General features: G+C 45.3%; 1 protein-coding gene across 1 annotated transcript in view; it reads left to right on the forward strand.

The window, feature by feature from the left end:
* Positions 1–20,167, forward strand: part of XDH (xanthine dehydrogenase) — a 96,637-nt gene that overhangs the window by 11,841 nt on the left and 64,629 nt on the right. The window contains exons 5-16 of the mRNA XM_049870223.1: positions 971–1,097; positions 2,048–2,109; positions 5,658–5,726; positions 6,047–6,133; positions 7,277–7,418; positions 9,948–10,040; positions 10,633–10,784; positions 12,027–12,120; positions 13,600–13,709; positions 16,112–16,296; positions 17,310–17,484; positions 20,077–20,160. Of these exons, the coding sequence (XP_049726180.1) occupies positions 971–1,097; positions 2,048–2,109; positions 5,658–5,726; positions 6,047–6,133; positions 7,277–7,418; positions 9,948–10,040; positions 10,633–10,784; positions 12,027–12,120; positions 13,600–13,709; positions 16,112–16,296; positions 17,310–17,484; positions 20,077–20,160 (1,380 nt within the window). The remainder of the gene's footprint in view (positions 1–970; positions 1,098–2,047; positions 2,110–5,657; positions 5,727–6,046; positions 6,134–7,276; positions 7,419–9,947; positions 10,041–10,632; positions 10,785–12,026; positions 12,121–13,599; positions 13,710–16,111; positions 16,297–17,309; positions 17,485–20,076; positions 20,161–20,167) is intronic.

The following is a 20,167-nucleotide window of genomic DNA, read 5'->3' on the forward strand; positions in this document are numbered from 1 at the left end:
GGTAGGGTGGGGTGGAGGTGGTATTGCTTCACCTCTAGAGCTTCATTTCTTAGGCTGGAGAAGAGGAAATAATTAAACCTGTCAAAAAAAAATTTTTTTTTTTAACCTGCAGGATGAGAGAGGGTTAATTAGGGCTTGTAATTTTCTTTGAAACAAAATTTGAAAGAAAATTTAAACACAGAGGACTTATCTATATAATCTGGTTAAACCTCCCCCCTTTTCAATGGTGCCAAGCCTTATCCTTTATGCAAATATTTTGGCTCCAAATAAGCTATACAGCCAGATTCCACTTCTCTTTGTCTACTTATTCAAGAAAAACATTAATTTTTCTCTTGGTTTCTGTGTTTTCACTACACTTTTTCCACATGATCCTCCCATCTCCATCTTAGCATCATGTGCTGGTTCCTCCTCTATTCAGCATCCAGTAGCTGGAGGGCTCCAGGGCTCTGGCCCCAGCTCCTTCCCTTCTTTATCTTCACACTTTCCCTAGGTGAGTTTAATACCATCTGTATCCCAATGGCACTCCCATTTATGCCTTTAGCTGTGGCCTCTCCTCAGAAATTAGACTCATATTTCCACCTGCCTACTTGACATCACTATATGGTTATCTAATTTCAAACTTAATAAAACCCTATTTTTCCCACAAACTTTCTCCCCAGTCTTCCTCCATCTGAGATAATGGCAAAACTATCTACCCAGCTGCTCAAGATAAAAATCTAAAAGTCATCTTTGATTCTTCTCTTTCTTTCATATACTGCACCCAATCCATCAACAAGTAGTATCTACTGTACATACAAAACCTACAATGAAATGTTCATTTTCTCTCAGTTTCCACTACTACTACCTGGCCCAAGCTACCATCCTCCTTTTGCCTGTACCACTGTAATATCTTGGTCCCCCTGCTTCCAACTTTACCCACTACAACCCATTTCCCACTCAGCAACCAGAGTGATCACATCTTCCCTTGTAGGAGAGAATTGCCAAAAGCCATGGCTCCCAGTGTGGGTTCTGCACCCCTGGCATTGTCATGAGCATGTACACGTTGCTCCGGAATCAGCCTAAGCCTACTATCGAGGAGATTGAAGATGCCTTCCAAGGTATGGGTCTTCAGGCACAGCCTAGGAGACGGAATGGCAAGTAGAGCTCTGCAAGGGTCAGGGCAGAGCCTGGGTGAAAGTCAGGAATTGGGTATGAGTGCAAGGCACTGTTGTCTGGAGGAGAGACTTGGGCCACACCAACGTGATGGCTAAGAAGGTTAGCTCTCTCTCTTTATTTGGAGAATGCTTGGGTAGTTTAGATCTTGGATCCACTGCCTCTGTGTTCATCTTCAAGAGTTGCTTTCCTATCCTTCCCCAGCATTGGGATGGGGTTGGCTGTGGGTGGCTGGCACAGGAGAACATTTGGGAAACTCTACAGAGGCTAGTGATAGGGCTTCATTTCCTCTCACATTTCACTAGAACAGGATTCTGCAGGGCAAAGGCTGCATATGAGGAAGGTGACCATGATTCTGAGCCATGGGAAGGGACTGGCTTCCATTTTGCCCTCTTCAAATGGGTGCAGACACTTGGACCATGTGTCTGTTCCCATGAATTAAATATAGAAGTTTCCTCATTCATTAACCATTTTAACCTATCATTTATTCAGTCAGCTTTATTAACCCGTACACTGTATAACATACAAGGGACACAGGGATGAAAGACACAGTTGCTCCTCTCAAGTTCACACTCTGATGGGTTGAGAGTTTATAATACTGTTTCATAAGTTCACTGATAAAACTATCACTAGGCACCGTAAGAGTACTTGGAGGGGCACCTGCTCAGCCTGGATATGCTAGGAAGTCTTCCTGGAGGAAGCAATGATTGATGTGTTGAAGTCAGGAATACAAGGAGCAAGGCGGGTGGGGGGGAGGATGGGCTCCAGGCAGAGAAAACAATATGCAAAGTCGAGGTGGTAAAAGAGAGCACCAAATGGAGTAGTGAGAGAAACCACAAACCCCTAACTGCTCAGGGGCCTGCACTAACATTGTGACTTTTTCTTTGGCCCACAGGCAACCTGTGCCGCTGCACAGGCTACAGACCCATCCTGCAGGGCTTCCGGACTTTTGCCAGGGTAAGTGTGGGTCCCAGAACAGCTGTGGTCCTGCTGCCAAAGCAGCAACACCCGGGGCTCTCAGCTGGGTGGGGGGCCAGGGGTCCTCTGGACTATATAAGAGGAAAGAAACAAGATGGCCAGTTAATGGATCCTAATGCTGGGGACATTTGACATTGGGAATGGACTCTGCCATTGTTATTGAGGGAGGGGTTCTTACTGATAGCATGGGAACATTCTCGACAGTGAAGATTCCTGGAAGCTGGTTCCTGGAAGAGGCACGCTACCCAAGTGCCAACTTCCTCCAATGCCTTGGGGCTTGGCAGCTTTCCCCCAGAGCCTGGCACACTTAGCCCATGACACAGGTGCTGAAAGTGACATTTAATAACAATATGCCTTGCTCAACACTTGCACCTTTCTTCCCTCTTCAGCTGCTTTCAGCAGTTGGCACTCCACTGAGGTTATGGCACTGATAATTAGAGCCCTCTAGACAGTTCATGTAACTCAGAGTAAGAAATCACAGCCAGGGTTTGCAGGCATTGTGGTTATATGCACCCAGACATGCACCTGCAATCTGGCAAGGAGGACAGAGGGCTGGCCTCTCCTTTTTTGGCATAATCTCCCAAGCTTTTACCTGACTCTCCAACTGGCTCAAGTCAATCCCGAATCTAATCAAATGATCTCATCTTAACTTGATTCTGGGTCGAGTTACAAATGCCTACACTTTTCACTGATCCTTAGGGTTGGTACTGCAGAAGAAGGGCCTGGCAATCTGCTTCCATAAAGATTACAGCCGAGAAAACCCTATGGAACAGTTCTACTCTGTAACACACAGGGTCACCACGAGTCAGAATCAGCTTGATGGCAATGGATTTGGCTTTTTTTTTTTTTTTTTTGGTTAGTGTTGGCACGTCATAAAATGCAGTGTTGTGTCTTGTCTAAGCCAAGAATGGGTGGGGCTGGAGATGGGGCCTTATAAGCACAGAAAGCACCACATCCTGGTGAAAGCCGTGGATAATGAAGAACAAGCAGGTGTGGATTTAAAGGGAAACAAAAAGGATCGAAAGCATAGATTTGGAGCCTGAAGACCAGGGTTCAAGTCCCATTCCATCATTAAATAGATGCATGACCTTGGGCAAGTTTCTTTGTTTCTAAAATGAAAATTATAATACTTTAATACCTGCCTTACAGTGTGAATGAAAATTAAATACTTCTTGTAAAGCCCTTAGAACAATGCCTGACACCTTTTAAGTATTCAATAAGTGGCAACTATAAATGATGATGCTGGTGCATTTCTCCCATTAGTCACTATTTGATCTTCATAAGTTGTCCAGGCTCCTCAGAACCAGGGATTGTTCATCTTGCCCGTCTACTTATTTCACAGGAGGTTGCTCTAAGAGATAGGATCTAACCTGCCCTCCTGGTAGTATGCTCCTTTCCAGGTCTGAGTTTTATTATCATTAAAGTGGTTCCAATTTTACTGAATGCCCCTTCTCCCTCCCTCCCACTACTCACAACCCAGAGCAGAGCTCATTGCTTCGAGTAGCCAATTTACTGGCACATATTGTGCTGAGAAGCTCAGGAACATTACTCGATGGATGCTTCTAGGGGCCTTTATTCAGTCTATTTACTCTTATTTTAGACAAACTTGGTTTGTCCAGCTTTCCCATCCACAATACACACTAGAAAAATGTGAGGAGGGTCTGTTGAGGCAGACACACTTTCCAGAGCAAGAAATGACAATGTCCACCCAGCAGCAATGAAGGAAATAGAGGAGCCATAAAAACAGGCACAGAGTCTAAAAAAAAACTCAGGAGGCTCAGCCAACTGAGTAAAGTGGAAATCTCTGGAGGGGAAAATCAGCTTTATCTAAGCCTGGTAGACCTTGAAGGCAGTGACACATTATTGTACACAACAATGCATGCAGGAACTTGTCAATGAATTATCAGAAAAAAAGGTCAAGTAAAAATGCAATGGCACTTTAATTATCTGTGAAATGTGTCCTCCTTCCACCCCATCATGGCCAGGTGAGTGAGGCTGGTGCCTCAGTGTGTGCAGGTCCCTCATATTGCTTCTCTGAGGGCCTGGAAATTCCCCGTATCATTCCTTCTACAAGAAGAAAGATAATTTCCACACGGTTGAGAAGATGCACCCTTCTCAAGGGAAACTCCATTTTTCTAAATATGGAGGGGGAGGGCGAGGTGGCAGTGGGCAGGACTGAAATACAGTAGCTCTGGGTACACAATGGAGAAGCTGTGAATGCAGGAGGGGTCTGAGAGCAGGGTAGTATGTGGCCAGAGGGTCAAGGCAAGAGGGGGGTTCTCACTTGGTGCCCTCACCTGACAGTGCTTACAAGTTCTCAGAGGCCACAGCGCTGACCTCCATGACTCTCTGATAGCTTTCTTGAGAAGACTAGTGAGTTGCAACGCACTTCTGGAAAATGCCTGCACTGAATGGTGTCACTCCTGGCTAATGTGCAGAAAGGCTGCTCCCAGCCTGCTCCTCCAGGATTCTCCTACCCTGGAAATGTGCCAGGGCTATGCCTGTGAGTTTTCCCATTTTTGCCCTTCAGCACAATTCCATGATTCTGAAGAATGACTCCTGCCTTCTTAGGGTGTATAAGCCAGGCTTGGCCAGGTGAACACGCCCCTTCCCACCCCTTCAGTGCCTCGGTTCTGGGAGGCAGCAACTCTGGACTTTTTACTGTTCTCTGCTGTTGGCAACCTGAGAAGTTCTGAGGAAGTCTTCTTCCTGTAGGTGATGGGTGATCATGCCTGTAGTGTTCCCCCAGAACAGGCCCACAGCGAGGAGCAAAGCCTGTTTAACTTTCTGGGAAGAAGTGCCTAATACATAGTGGTGAGCCATAGGCCACACTGGATGAACACAACTCTGGGCCCAGTATTGGTCTTGAAATATCCTTGGCAGGCACCTCATAGAAAAGCCAGGCAAGGAGACACCCAGCCAAGTGCCACAGAACCTGGCTGACCTAGATGTAGCAGAGTGCTCGGAGAACTGACGGGATTTGTCTTATAGAAACTCCCTAATGAAATGTCCCTGAAGAACAAAAATGAGGATAAAGATATGTTTTGATAAGGTATCATCTAGTTTTCAAAGGGAAATTTTCTTGAAATTAAAATTTTCTCTTGCTTCTAGAGGGGCATGGAGCCCTGGTGACATAGTAGTTAAGAGCTATGGCTGCTAAACAAAAGGTCAGCAGTTCAAATCCACCAACCATTCCATGGAAGCCCTGTGGGGCAGTTCTACTTTGTCCTATGAGATCGCTATGAGTCAGAATTGATTTGATGGCAACAGGTGTTTTTCTAGAGGGAGATCCTACTTGATTATCCTTGAGACATTTTATCTATATTAGACAACCAAGAGGTAACCTAGCAGAGGTCTCATCTGTATGCAGGGAGACAAGTGGGATGGGAGCAGAGGTCTTTACTCCTCCTACTGATGTTGGGGTATGCATCAGAGCTGAATTTCTCTGGATATTAATAATCTAGATTCTTTTAACTTCTGTGACAAGTCTGCAAATATCTTTATGTGAATGTTGGTTATCTCTCTAGGATGGTGGATGCTGTGGAGGAAAAGGGGCCAACCCAAATTGCTGCATGAACCAGAAGAAAAACCTCATGGTAAGGGGGCCCTTCTTTCCCTGGCAGCCTGGAGGGCAATTTCAGACTCAGAGGAGTCAGTGGAATCTTTCCACTCCTGGCAGTGATGGCTGGAAAGGAAGGTGCAGGAGAGTCGGTTCTCCCCCATAATATGAGGGTGGTGCATTAACCCTGGGTCGTCTGGCAAGAGCTCCCTCTTCCTACTTCCCAGGAGCTCCCTGCCCTTCTTCCAGCCTGCTGGAGGCTGGGAACAAGCTTGCTTGGAGAAAGAACTAGTCAGTCCTACTTGGCATTAGAAAAGAGGATATACTGTGATATCCCTTGGTTCTTTTTCCTAGGAGGTCACTCTCTCTCCGTCTTTATTCAACCCAGAGGACTTCATGCCCCTGGATCCTACCCAGGAGCCCATCTTTCCCCCAGAGTTGCTGGTAGGTGATGCCTCAGGGAGAGGTTCGACCATGTCTCTGTGCCAGGAGCCCTTGGAGACCTGCTATATTTTCATACCACCAGGAACTTTGTGTCCTCTTTGTCATTTAGGTTTCAGCCTAGGTTTACCTTCCTCTCTCTGACACCCCTGATAGGTTAAGTCCCTCTGCTACGTACTCACAGAGTGTCCTATACTTCTCTCATTATACTTCATACTTAAAATTACTAATTTGATATATATATGCTTCTTGCTAGAGTATAAACACCATGAGGACAGAGACTGGCTAAACCTAATATGTAAGCCCCCAAGCAGCCTGTTCTTTAAGCAGTCCCTTTAATTAAAAAAAAAAAAAAAGCTAGTTATATTCAAAGGACATAATTCCATGGCTTGCAGCTTTGTTTTATGGACATCTCTTGAACCCACTTTCCCACCTTCATAATTCTACTCATTTACTCCGTAATTATGGCAAGGAAATAATCAGCCAGCACTCAGAGAGTTTTTCAAGTGCAGATTTCTCAAAGGGGTGAAGCAGGTGAAGACTTCCTTGTGAGTTCAAAGGGCTAGAAAGAATGCCTTCAGAGCAGGCAGCCATAACATCTTTCTCTGAACTGTGAAACCTTGAAAAAAATCATCAGTTGATTTGGGGCTGTCTTTCCCAGCCCAGCATCATCCCCATGCACAAGAATCAGGCCTTCTTTCAATTCTACTCTGACAGCTCTGTGTTCATCCCTTCCCACATCTTGTCCCCCGAGCCTCCTGGAGACAGTGTGTGGTAGCGTGAGGAGCCTGGGCTTTCTGCCAGGTGGGCTCAGGCCCACTCCTAGCTGAGTGGGCTTCGATGGGTCCCACAGCCTCCTCGATCCTCACATTCCTCCTTTGCCTGTGAAACCGGGGCTAACGATGCCTCCTTCACCCATGTCTTCTAAAAACTAAATGAAATAATGTATATAAAACCCCCACATATTTCCTGCCTCAAGGCATATTATTCAATTCCCTGATATATATCTCACCTGATATATATTTTAATTCTTAATTCAGTATTTAAAAAATCAGTAGAAGAGTTGATCCCATTGTGGACTTAAAATAATTCATCAGGGAATGGAAGTAGGAAGGAGACGGTGCAATAAGAAAACTACTTTCCCAGAGGCTGAAAGACGTTCCTCAAAAGCAGCTGCATTTTGAAGGGGAGCGTGTGACATGGATCCAGGCCTCAACCCTGAAGGAGCTGCTGGACCTCAAAGCTCGGTATCCTGAGGCCAAGCTGGTGGTGGGGAACACAGAGATCGGTGAGAGCCTGGGGCCAGCCCTGGGGTTGGGGACCGGGTGTGTTGCTAGGATCTTTCCTATTGAGGATCCCCAGATGCTTGAATTCCCGCAAAGACCCCTGGCTTTGGAGTCACACAGACCTTGTTCAAACTCTTGCTGGCTGTGTGTCATCAGAAAAGTTCATTCTTCTTCCCCTTGTTTTTCCTTTTCTTATTTGGGAATAGAAATCCCTGGGTGGTGCAAATGTTTAACTTGCTCAGCTGCTAACTGAAATGTTGCAGGTTCAAGCACACCCAGAGGTGCCATGGAAAAAAGAACTGGTGGTCTACTTCTGAAAACTTAGCCATTGAAAAACCTATGGAGCACAGGTCTACTCTGATACACATGGGGCCGCTATGAGTTGGGATCAGCTTGATAGCCTCCTTCAGAGAATTCCTTTGAGGAATAAATGAGATCCTTTCATATTTGTGTACTTCTCTCCATAAGCATTTACTGAGTGCCAGCCATGAGCCAGGTACGAAGGGAGGGGCTAGGGATGCAAAGATGAGTTGGACATGGTTCCTTCCCTAGAGACTCTCCCAGTCTAAGGGAGGAGGAACTAATGTGGGTAAAGTGTCTAGGCCAGTACCTGACAGGGTTTTCGTAGATGCCATTCTTGATGCATCCCTCCTTTTTGAGGGGTGATGAAACTCTATGCGGCAGCTCTACTCTGTCCTACAGGGTTGCTATGAATCAGAATCGACTTGACGGCAATGGGTTATGGGTGGTAAAAAGAGAGTAGATGTTCAAGTGTGACTGTGTTTGCGTTGCCTATGACTGTGATCACCTGCCCTGTGGGCATGACCACTTGGGGCATGGAGCCCACAACATGCAAACCAGCTGGCTGAGGCCAGGGAGATTCAGCATGGGCAGCCCTCAGCCCTGGTGCTGGTAAGTGACAAGGAGAGATGGCAGAGGGCCCAGGTCCCTGCTAATCCTAATTTAGTTTCTAATCTTGTTTGGCCCATTTCCGCTTTTGCCCAGTGAGGACCCAGGGAAAGAATCACGGTATTTCTGAGATTGCTTTAAAGGACCTCTGGTTTGGGGATTGGGTGTCCAGCTTTCAGGAGACAGACCCCTGGGTCTAGTTCTAGAAGGAGCCGCGGAGCTCTGGGTTCTGGTTGGATTCTCAGACACAGAGAGGAAGGCCTGGTTTGCTTCATGCTGACTGCACAGTGCCAGCTCCACCTTTGTGAGCACAGGCATGGTACACTGAGTTCTCAGGCACAGTATTATGACATACCAGGGTGGCAGGCTTGGCCATGAGATGTTCTGCAAGCGATGTGGTCCTCATGACCACCTCAAGACCTACAGCCGGTGTAGCCATGTCCCTAGGGTCCAAGGGTAGCATGAACTAAGGTAGAGGTAAGTGACTGGAAGGCTCTTAGGAGATATTTTGACATATGATGTATCCCTTGCCATGGGTCACACAATGTCAGATTCCAAAAGAAAGGATTTCAGAAAGATTTTATAACATCCACAAGCAGAAGTAATTTCTTAAGATCACTTCTATCTGTTCCACCCCCTCTTTCCTTATACATACAATGCAACTGTGTAACCACCTGTAGCTACGGCGGTGGTTACAGGAAGTTTAGGGTAGAGAGAACCTTACCATCACTGACAATTTACTACCTCAATCTTCATTCTTTGTCCTGAAAGTTGATGTTCACACAGGCCAAACTCCGCAAAGCTGGGTCTACACTTCAGAAATTCTAACCAGCACATGGGGCGCAGGTTGCGTAGACTCTTTCTTGTGAACCTTTCCCATCTATAGCCCTGTTCTGTTGGCAGGCTGGGAGATGTGCTGTGTTAATCAGGTCTAAGGAACAGAGATGTATCTGTTTAACAGAGATTTCTAACTTGATTATCCAGGGAGGACAGAGACAGATATAGATGAGTGGTCTCACAAAGCTACCACACCTTGAAGAATTCAGGCATATATTGGGGACCAGGAGGCAGACTGAAGTTCTATTTCTGAGTCAATTTTCTTTTATGTTTTAACATTAGACTTTTATATTATTATTATTGCTGTACCCCAACACTAATAATAACTGAAGTAGTGAAATTTGCCAATTATTAGCTGTATAAGCTGGGCAAGAAACTTAACCTCCCTGTGACCAGTTTTTTTCATTTGTAAAGAGGATAATCACAGTACCTGCCAGATAGGATTGCTGTGAGGATTAAATGTGTTAAAATATGTAAAGTGCTTAGAACAGTTCCTGACATACATTAATACCCTGTGTTTTCTTGATATTGTTATTATATTCACCACTCACATGTTAAAGTGAATTCAACTTTATCCCACTTGAATTCTGCTACGTTTTCTTGAGAAGAAAAGACATAGTTTTAGGGCTTGACACTCCAGAAAGTGTTCCTTATCCTGGGACACCCATGGAGCAGGTTATCTTTGTGAATACATCACACATTCTGTGTATAAAGGTGGAAAAAAAAAAAGTGACCTGTTTATATAACAATGGGCCTATAGCTTCAGGCTTCTTGTTTCTCTCAAGGCATTGAGATGAAGTTTAAGAATAAACTATTTCCTGTGATCATCTGCCCAGCCTGGATCCCTGAGCTGAATTCAGTGGAGCACACACCAGAGGGTAAGGGAGGTTCGGGCTGAGCCCACAGGGGGGCTGATGCTGCGGATGGGTCACCAGGAGAGACCGTGGGTGCTGAGGAGCCTCCCCTTTGGCTCTTGCTGCTGCCTGCTCCTCTTGGAACCCACTCTGCACGGGAAGTGGGGGCACAGAGGGAAGGTGACTATCTTTCCTCCACTGAGCACCCATGGTAGGCGCCACCAGGCAAGAGGCTGTGAGATTTCCAACAGTTGTTTTCAATCCTGGATACACATTAAAGTCACCCATGGGGGGAAATGGGCAGTGCTTGGGTGCTTTTTAAATATGCCAGGATTTCATCCCTCGAGATCCTGATTTTATTGAGTTGAGAATCATTGGTTTAGGAAAAAGAATACTGGTGGTATGATCAAGAGGCCTGGGGTTGAGTTCTATCTCTTTTATTATCTGTGTGACATTGGGCAAGTCACTTACCCTCTCTGGGCCCTAATTGCCTCATATATAGAAGGACATGAGTCCTCGTTCTGCCTTACTCAGGTTGCTGTAAAGGTTCATAGGAACTGTAGATGGAAGTGTTTTCTGAGCTTTAAAGGGGATTATTCTGAGCATGTGTTCCCAGGTATCTCCTTTGGAGCTGCTTGCCCCCTGAGCTCTGTGGAAAAGACCCTGGTTGATGCAGTTGCTAAGCTGCCTGCCTACAAAACAGAAGTGTTCCGAGGCATCTTGGAGCAGCTGCGCTGGTTTGCTGGGAAGCAGATCAAGTCTGTGGCGGTGAGTCCCTGTTCAGGGGCCCACAAGGCCCAGGGGGATAGCCTTCTATCAGAAGGCGGGACAGCCAGTCTAGCTTTTGCTGCAGACTCCTTCAGCCTAGGGGGCCTCAAACTTCAATGTGCTTAGAATTGTCTAGGGTGCTCATTAAAATGCACCTTCCTGAGCCCACCTGCAAAGATCCTAAGTATAGGGTGGAGCCCAAGAATCAGATTTTTAACAAGCCCCTCAGGTGATTCTTATGAAGGTGGTCCGTGGGCCACTCAGAAACACTCCTGACCCTCAGGTTGGAGAGGTGGTGCTTCCCACCTCCCTCTACGTGTACTTGACTGATGCTGTCAGAGAGTGAATAAGAGCTCTGTTAGGAAGAAACCAAACTAAGGAAGGGATTTTACTTTCAGAGTTGGGGGGGAGCAGAAGTAGGGCCCCCTGGAGGAGGGAAGGATTCACCTCTTGACTGCTCACAATAAGCCTTCAGACTAGCTCTGAAATTCTCCATTAACACATGGTGTTCACAGACCCTGTGCCTTCCGAGGCTCACACCAACTTGTGTTGAGAGGAAAGCTAAGCTATCCCTTCCACTCCATTCTTGCATTATTTTCTTAATTTTATGGCGGGGGGGTGGTTATCCACTCTCATTCCCCTCCCCCTCCCCCAAACACCCACCACTTCTGTTTATAGATGAGGAAGGTTTTACTGAGTTCCCTAGTTCTACAAGAATCTACTTCCAAGAAAGATTTTGTTTCCATTGTGAAACTCATTTTCTTCCTGCTTTTTTATAATGAGGACCCTGTACCTGATTCTTATATTTTTTGCCAAGTTTCCAGGAAGTTCTGATCCAAATAGGATTAAACTGTTCATCCTTAACGCTTCCTTCTCTTTTCCTTGATCTTTATCTTCTATTTCAATTTTACTAACCCTATATGTCCTCTGTGATAAACCACCTCAATATTTTCAGAAAAATGCTTGGGTGAAACTGGGTAAAAAAAAATTAAAGCGGTTTGCTGCAGTTTACCAACTGGTATATGTTGGAGCTGGGACTTAATCCCAAGTGTTCTGATTTCAAGTGTTATATATTTCCTGGGTACCCAAATTCTTCCTTACTAGTCTTGTGTCTATAGGGGTGTGGGTCCTTGGGGATCTTCCTTCAGCAGGTGTCACCCACCTGCCCATGTTCAGGAGCAAGCTGTGTGAGCAAGGGAGCCTTGGGGTGGGCTCTTACTTCATACTCTGTACTTGTTCTAGTCCGTTGGAGGAAATATCATCAATGCCAGTCCCATCTCCGACCTCAACCCTGTGCTCATGGCCAGCGGGGCCAAACTGACCCTTGCATCCCGAGGTGAGTTGCCCGATGCAGAGGTCAGGAAAGAGGGGCTTGGTGGAGAAAAATCTCTTGCAATAAATAGGTTGTTTTCTGGAGAAGCAGAGCCCAGAATTCAGTGATCCAGCTGTCCTAAGGCCTGGATCCAGGGGAGCTGCAAGGGGTTTGCAGCCAAGCAGGTTGAGGGCCAGAAGAACTGGGCCATCTCCTTATGAAGAATTCACAACACTTTCTGCTACCTAGGTGCCTGATCTAGTGGCGTGCTGAAGCCAGCTCATGATGGCTCATGGAAGCTGATTATTAGATTTTTAAGAACTCTGTGAACAGGTTGCTAACCACAGCCATTCTTAAAAATTAAATTATATAAACTAACAAATAAATTATATTTAAAAATACATTTAAAAAAAAGCTGAACACCTTTTCCTGGGTCGGAGGTTCCCCAAGACCACCCGCAAGTTTGATAATTCACTAGAAGTACCCACAGGACTCAGCATATAGTCATCCTCAGGGCTATGATTTATTGCAGAGAAAGGATACAGAGCAAAATCAGCAGAGGAAAAAAGTGCATGAAACCAGGCACAAACTTCCAAAGTCCTCTCCCTGTGGAGTCACTCAGGATGCACTTATTCCCCCAGTAACAAGTCATGGCAATGTGTGTGAAATTTTTTTATCAAGGAAGCTCATTAGAGACTCAGCATCCATCATTTTTATCGGGGCTGATCATATAGGCACTCTCTGTCTGGCACGTACCAAAACTCCAGACTCCCAGAAGGAAAGAAAGTGTTCAGCATAAACTGTATTGTCTTCACAAACACTTCAGGCACAATGAGCCTCTTTTATCACTTCTGGGAATTATGGGATCCCTCCCAAAAGGAAAGTTTCCCGACGCCAGCCAAGGGGCAACAACATAAGCAGGACTTTCAAAGGATAGCAGTCGGTCTTGCTGTGTTATGTCTTTTCTGCACTCTTCCCAACTTCACACTCAGTGACATCACTTTGGCAGCTTGAAAATGGCTATGGAGTATTTATACCACCAAAAAACCAAACCAAAACAAATCCGTTGCCACTGAGTCGACCCCGACTCATAGCGACCCTATAGAAACTAGTAAAGGCTACAAACCCATTAAAACCCTTTGCTACTGAGTCAATTCCTACTCATAGCAATTGACCCTATAGAATAGGATAGAACTGCACCATAGGGTTTCCAAGGAACAGCTGGTGGATTCCAACTGCTGACCTTGTGGTGAGCTGTTAACCAGTGCGAAACCAGGGCTTCAAATGTTAGAATCCAGGGCTTTTTCTTTCAAAGCACCATCTTTTAAATGTTTACCAGTACACTATTGCTGACTGGACTTGGCTGGCCCTATTTGTGCCAGTTGCCCCCTCTGACTGTGAACATCAGAGACCAGCATGAGGAATACCACCAATGGGTTTTCCTATGCTCCCAACATGGTCCTTCGCATGAGTTCTGTTCATTTTTTTTTTCTCTCTATACAGGCACCAAGCGAACCATTCAGATGGACCACACATTCTTCCCTGGCTACAGGAAGACCCTGCTAAGTCCGGAGGAGATACTGCTTTCCATAGAGATCCCCTTCAGCAGAGAGGTGAGATGTTGTCAGGAACTAGCCCAAATCTACTCCTACTTCTGCCAGGCTTGAAAGTCTGCCTCAGGGACCAATGTCAGCATCTTTGAATTTTGCCTCAGCAGTATTTCTCTCTGGACAGTGGGAAGTTGCATGGTGTGGTGCAAAGAACAAAGACTAAGAAATAGGACAGCTAGATGTGTGATCCCGGGCAAGTCATTTCACCTTTCTGAGCTTGTACTTCCACATCTGTAAAATGGAAACAATGTTACCTACCATGCAGGTCATTGTGAAGACTGAAACAAATAGTTCCTAGGGTTCCTAGCACATGCCTGGAAGCCAGTGGAGATCACCAGCTGGTAGCAAACAACACAATTCCAAGAACCCCTCAGCTGCCAAGTCTCCCTGCCCCTTGTCAGAAGAGCCTATTTCCATATGGTGAAGAATGCAGGTGTGTTGAATGGAGAGGCGCCCTGTGAATCAGGCCCTCGCATGCTGACTTTGGGCTGACAAAGTGTTTATTGACTGGTCTTGCTCTGGGCTAGCTCTGATGGATTTCTGCCTCATGAGCAGATTTTACGACCTGTTTGGACAGGTCTGGGCGCTGCTGACTGCCTTGTTCTTGTTCCTCGGGACCTGTGGTGGCTTGGTCTAGTGTGATTCTTCTCTCAGCAGCTCAAGATATGGTTCCATGATGTGCCTTTTTAGAAAAATGATCTAGGAGAGTCTTGGGATCCAGCTATAAAGGATTAGAATTAAGGGCTTCTGTATTTATCACAGCTAGTGTGTTTTACAAGTCATGCTTTGCTCTTTCTAACTTTGACCTCCTTAATTAGAATGCTAATTAAATCAAAGCAATTATGCCCCTGAGGTTGTTTCTTCATGATTGTCTACCTTGTCCTCATAGACCATTTGGAGCAGTGGTTCTCAGAATCTTGGATTTCACAAATCAGTAAAATTTATAAAACATTATGAAGTGGGAGCAGGGGAAGAAATGGGCATGGCAATGTCCAGTTTTTATTTAGCCAGGTAAGGACATTCACAGGCCCAGAAACAAAACTTGACTTTCTACTTCACTATTATTTCATAAAAGATTAAAAAACAAAAAACGGTTGCCATTAATTTGACTCCAACTCATGGTGACCTTGACTCATGGTGACCCCATGTGTGTCAGAATAGAAATGTGCTCCACAGTGTTTTCAAAGGCCGAGTTTTTGGAAGTAGATTATCAGGACTCTCTTCCAAGGTGCCTCTGGGTGGACTTGAACCTCCAACCTTTTGGTTAGCAGCAGAGTGTATTAACCACTTGTACCTCTCAGTTTAATACCCAGAATTAGGAGTACTTCCTTGAGAAAGGACAGTTTTGGTGACCTGATACGGGCATTTCATGGCACCCCAGTGGAAATGCTGCCATGGACTGGCACAATGTGAGCATCTGGGAACCTCTGTTCAGAATCAAGTCTAAACTCTGGGCTCATTGTCCCAGGCCCACTCTTGACACCCAGGAACCCGAACTAGCTTTAGCATCAGGACAGTCTCAATGGCTTCTTCAAAGAAAAGCCCATGGCCATTCTGAGACTTAACCAGTAGGCTTCGTTGTGCTTCTCCAACAGATCTCCCTTCCTTAAACCTCCTGTCTTTGGCTTTAATCAGAATTTTGCTGTTGCAGGATGAGTTCAAACCTCAAAAATAACCTGACCAGGAAAGGGCTGGAAGTCCAATGGTTCTTACCTGGAAAGTAACTCACACTCTCCACATACACCCCCCAAAGACAGAACCTGGCTGGGCCCCAGAGGAAAAATATGTTCAAAGCACAAAGACAGCTGTTGTTTCATATGGTGATACTTTCAGGAAGCAAGATTTCTAAAAGTAGACAACAGACTGGTGAGAGGGACAGGTTTGGAGAGAGCACCTTTGAAGGTCGAAAGCTGAGGGTGTGTTTTCAAACACGTCTTTTTCATCAGATGGTCTCTGCTTGAGGAGTAGTGAAGCTGGCAGGTGCTTTGGCACAGCCTCCTGCGATGTCAGCAGCATGGCCTCTAGCACTGGGCACCATGAAGGGGGAGGACACAGGGAGCTCTGAAGAACCCTTGTCAAGGTGTTTTCTCCCTTTCCTATGTGTTTGCTTAGTAGAGGTCACATAGGTCTGCTTTGGCCCTGACTTCCAGCTTTCCTGACTAATAGGAAAAAATCTTGACTATTTCCCAGCTTCTGAGAATGTCATCTGGAAGTTCTCCCTAAAACTGTGATAGTCAATCATGCCTCAATCTCTGCTTCCTAATACCAGCTCCCCCACTGATTTGAGATTGTATTATCCTTACTTCACCTCATCTTACCTCACCTCATAGCTCACCATTCAGGTTCACCATTTGCAGTCCTTACGCAACAAGGTAGGAAACAGATATCTTTCTGTTTTTTTTCAGGGTGAGTTCTTGTCTGCATTCAAGCAAGCCTCTAGGAGAGAGGATGACGTTGCCAAGGTGACCAGTGGCATGAGAGTTCTATTTAAGCCAGGAACATTAGAGGTAAAGGAACTGGCCATTTGCTATGGCGGAATGGCTGACAGAACCATCTCAGCCCTCAAGACCACTCGGAAGCAGCTGTCAAAGTAAGAACTAACAACAAAATAAAAACTGTTACTAATGCTGTGGCTCCTACCAGTATTACTACTACTACTATACTACTTTTGCTTCTACTACTACTGTTACTATTGCTACTACTACTGCTGCTTCTGCTTCTACTATCACTCTTACAACTCTACTATTAATTACTGCTACTACAGCTGTTGTTACTACGTTGTTACTACTAGTGTTATACTAGTAATATTATTGTTCCTGCTACTGTTGTTGTTATTAATGTTACTACTATTACTGCTGCTGTTACTACTACTGTCATTACTACTGCTACTCCTATTACTATGGTTACTATACGCCAGGTGCTGTACCAAACACTTCACTGGTATTATCCTGCATAATCCTTACAAGAACCGTAAAGGATAGATAAAGCTTAGCTTTGGAGTTTAGCTCCTTGGGTCCAATTCTGGCTCCAACACTTACCAGATGGGTAGCATAAGTCAAGTTACTTAATCTCCCTATGTCTCAGTTTTCTCACTGGTAAAAGGGACGTAAGAATAGTACCTACTACACTTCTTAATTTAAATCAAAAGTGATGATTCATATACAGGACTTAGGACATTGCCTAACATATTGTATCCCACTCCTGACAGGACTACCTGGAAACCACGGTGGCTTAGTGGTTAAGAGCTATGGCTGCTAACCCAAAGGTCGACAGCTTGAATTCACCAGGAGCTCCTTGGAAACCCTATGGGGCAATTCTACTCTATCCTATAGGGTCACTATGAGTCAGAATCGACTTGACAGCAAAGGGTTTGGTGTTTTTGGTTTTTATTATTTTGTGATCTTTTTCACTGTCTCTATTCTTAAAGGTGAGGAAAGTGAGAGTCAAGGAGGTTAAGTAACTTGCCTAAAGTTACATAACTATATCTGAGCCTAACTTTGAATGGAGTTTCATATGACTGCAAGGCCCTGCACACCACTGCTCCACACAAGGTATCATCTGGGGACGGATGGACATGCTGAGCTATACTCTGCTCTCTGGCAGGTTCTGGAATGAGAGTCTGCTGCAGGATGTGTGTGCAGGCCTGGCAGAGGAGCTACACCTTCCTCCAGATGCCCCTGGAGGCATGGTGGAGTTCCGGCGCACCCTCACTCTCAGCTTCTTCTTCAAGTTCTACCTGACGGTGCTTCAGAAGCTGGGCAAAGAGGACTCGGAAGACGTGAGTGAGGTGGCCAGGCCAGATACAGATTTTCTGTAGCACTTTGGTTTGGGGATTTAGGAAGCTGGTCTGGGTTCACTGTTTATCCACGTTGCAAACTTGCTCCTCTCCTCTGGAAGCCTTAGGGCAAGGGGGCAGAGACAAGGAGCATAGCAAAGACAGCCACCAGAGATGGGAATTGGCTGGCTGCCTGAGAGGCTGGGAGTTGGGGGAACATGGGCCGTTGTCCTGGCTATGTCATTACCTTGTCTTCATAACTTGAATATATCTTAGCTGTATGATCTGCAAAAGGGGGTAGGGAACAAGACGTCCAGGAGCCCTTTTAGTAGTGTAGCTGACATAACTGTGTGATGGGGAAAGTGGGGCTGCTACAGCCAGGAGGACATATGTGTGTGGGCCCTGGTAGGGGTCTGCATTCAGAAGAGGCCACTGGCAGAGACAGAGCCCAGCTATTGGGATCTGATAGCACCTAACATCATCTAGGGGTGACACAGATGGTTAACACTCTCAACTGCTAACCAAAAGGTTGGAGGTTCGAGTATACTCAGAGGCACCTCAGAAGAAAGGCCTAGCAATCTACTTCTGAAAAACCCAGCCATTGAAAACCCTGTGGAACACAGTTCCACTGTGATACCTATGGGGTTGCCAAGAGCTAGAATGGACTTTAACTATCATCGGCTAAAATTGTACTACTCAATAGGTACCAGTCTAATATGGGAGAGAATGCTGTCAATAAAAGCCAACCTAGTGTGACCGGTAAGGAGCTCTGGTGGTGCTTTGGCTAAAGAGCTAGGCTGTTAACCTAAAGGCCAGTGGTTTGAACCCACCAGCCACTCCATGGGAGAAAGATGTGGCAACCTGCTTCCATAAACATTACAGCCTTGGAAATCCTATAGGACAGTTCTACTCTGTCTTTATAGGTAGCTATTTCATTTTACTTGAACCCATAATAAACACCCATGGAATCAGCAGTCAAGAAATCAACATATTGCACTGGGCAAATCTGGTGCAAAAGACCTCTTTAAAGTGTTAAACAAAGACGTCACTTTGAGAACTCAAAGCCATGGTGTTTCCAATTGCCTCATATGCATGCTAAAGCTGGGCAATGACTAAGGAAGACTGAAGAAGAACTGATGCATTTGAATTATTTCGTTGGAGAAGAATATTGAGTATTCCAAGGACTGTGAGAAGAACTAACAAATCTGTCTTGGAAGAAGTACAGCCAGAATGCTCCTTAGAGGCAAGGATGGTGAGGCTTCTTCTCACATACTTTGGACATGTTATTAGGAGGGGTCAGTCCCTGGAGAAGGATATCACGCTTGGTAAAATGGAGGGTCAGCAAAAAAGAGGAAGACCTTCGACAAGATGGATTGATACAGTGGCTGCAACAATGGGCTCAAGTATAGCAATTGTGAGGATGGCACAGGACTGGGCAGTGTTTCATTCTATTGTACACAGGGTCACTGTGAGTCAGAACTAATCTGATGGCGCCTAACAACAACAACATAAGTTGGAATTGACTCTACAACAATGGACTTGGTTATTTTTATTGTGAGAGGTGAGGAAACTGAGTGTGGCAGGAGCATAAAGGGAAGACTTCCTGGATGCTGGGATAGGAAAGCCAACCCCCTTCTTTAAAAGCAGTAGTAATGCTTATTTTTTCTGATTATAAAAGCCATATGAACTTATTTTGGAAAAGTTTAAAAATATAGAGTTGTATAAAGAAAAAAAAATTATCCCCACTCTCAGTTCCCAGAGGAAATCAGTGTTAATATTTTAGTTTATTCCTCTGAACCAGTTTCCTACATTTATCCATCCATTTATCTGTCTGCCCTCTCTCTCTCTTTCTACCTGTTCTTCCATCCATCTATCAATCTACCTATCATCTTCCTATATACTGACCTGGGTATATTGATATCTACACAGATTTGGGATTTTGATGCATATAAAAAGAAATCATTTGTATCAGATTGATTCCAATTCGTGGCAACCCCATGTGTGTCTGAATAGAGCTGCTCCATAGTTTTCAAGGCTGTGGCCTTTCAAAAGTAGAAAGCCAGGCCCTTCTTCCAAGGTGCCTTGGATGGACTTTAACCTCCAACTGTTTGGTTAGCTGCCAAGTGTGTTAACCATTTGCAGCACCCAAGGATTCCATGCTGCCTATAGAGCTTTGTATTTCCCCTTCTCAGTTGAGATTACATTGTAAACGTTTCCCATATTGTTAAATATTTCCTGTAGAATTGAGGAGGGCAAGGGAAACTTTCCCAAGAAGGCTAGGGGAGAAGAATGTTTCCAAAGGAGAGAGCAACATGCATACATCCAGGAGCGAGAGAAACAGCTTGGCATGTTGGAGGAAGTATGAGCCATTCATTATGCAAGGTGAAGGGGTGGTTGAAGATGAAGCTGAAGGTTTTATTAAATGCTTAGCTCTCAGAGCCCATATTTGGGTGTAGACATAGATCCAGCTAGTATGCAAAGGAGTGTAAAATGAGGAGATGAGGTGGACGATTGTCACTTTTATCACTTGGGGATAATGAAGAGAACAGAAATAGAAGTATAGTCATGGTTACCTGTTCTGTGTTGCCTCCACAGAAGTGCAGCAAACTGGACCCCACCTTTGCCAGTGCCACTTTACTCTTTCAGAAAGATCCCGCCACCAACATCCAGCTTTTTCAAGTGAGTA

Source organism: Elephas maximus, chromosome 26, assembly GCF_024166365.1.
Source record: "Elephas maximus indicus isolate mEleMax1 chromosome 26, mEleMax1 primary haplotype, whole genome shotgun sequence".
In the NCBI taxonomy this organism is placed as follows: domain Eukaryota; kingdom Metazoa; phylum Chordata; class Mammalia; order Proboscidea; family Elephantidae; genus Elephas; species Elephas maximus.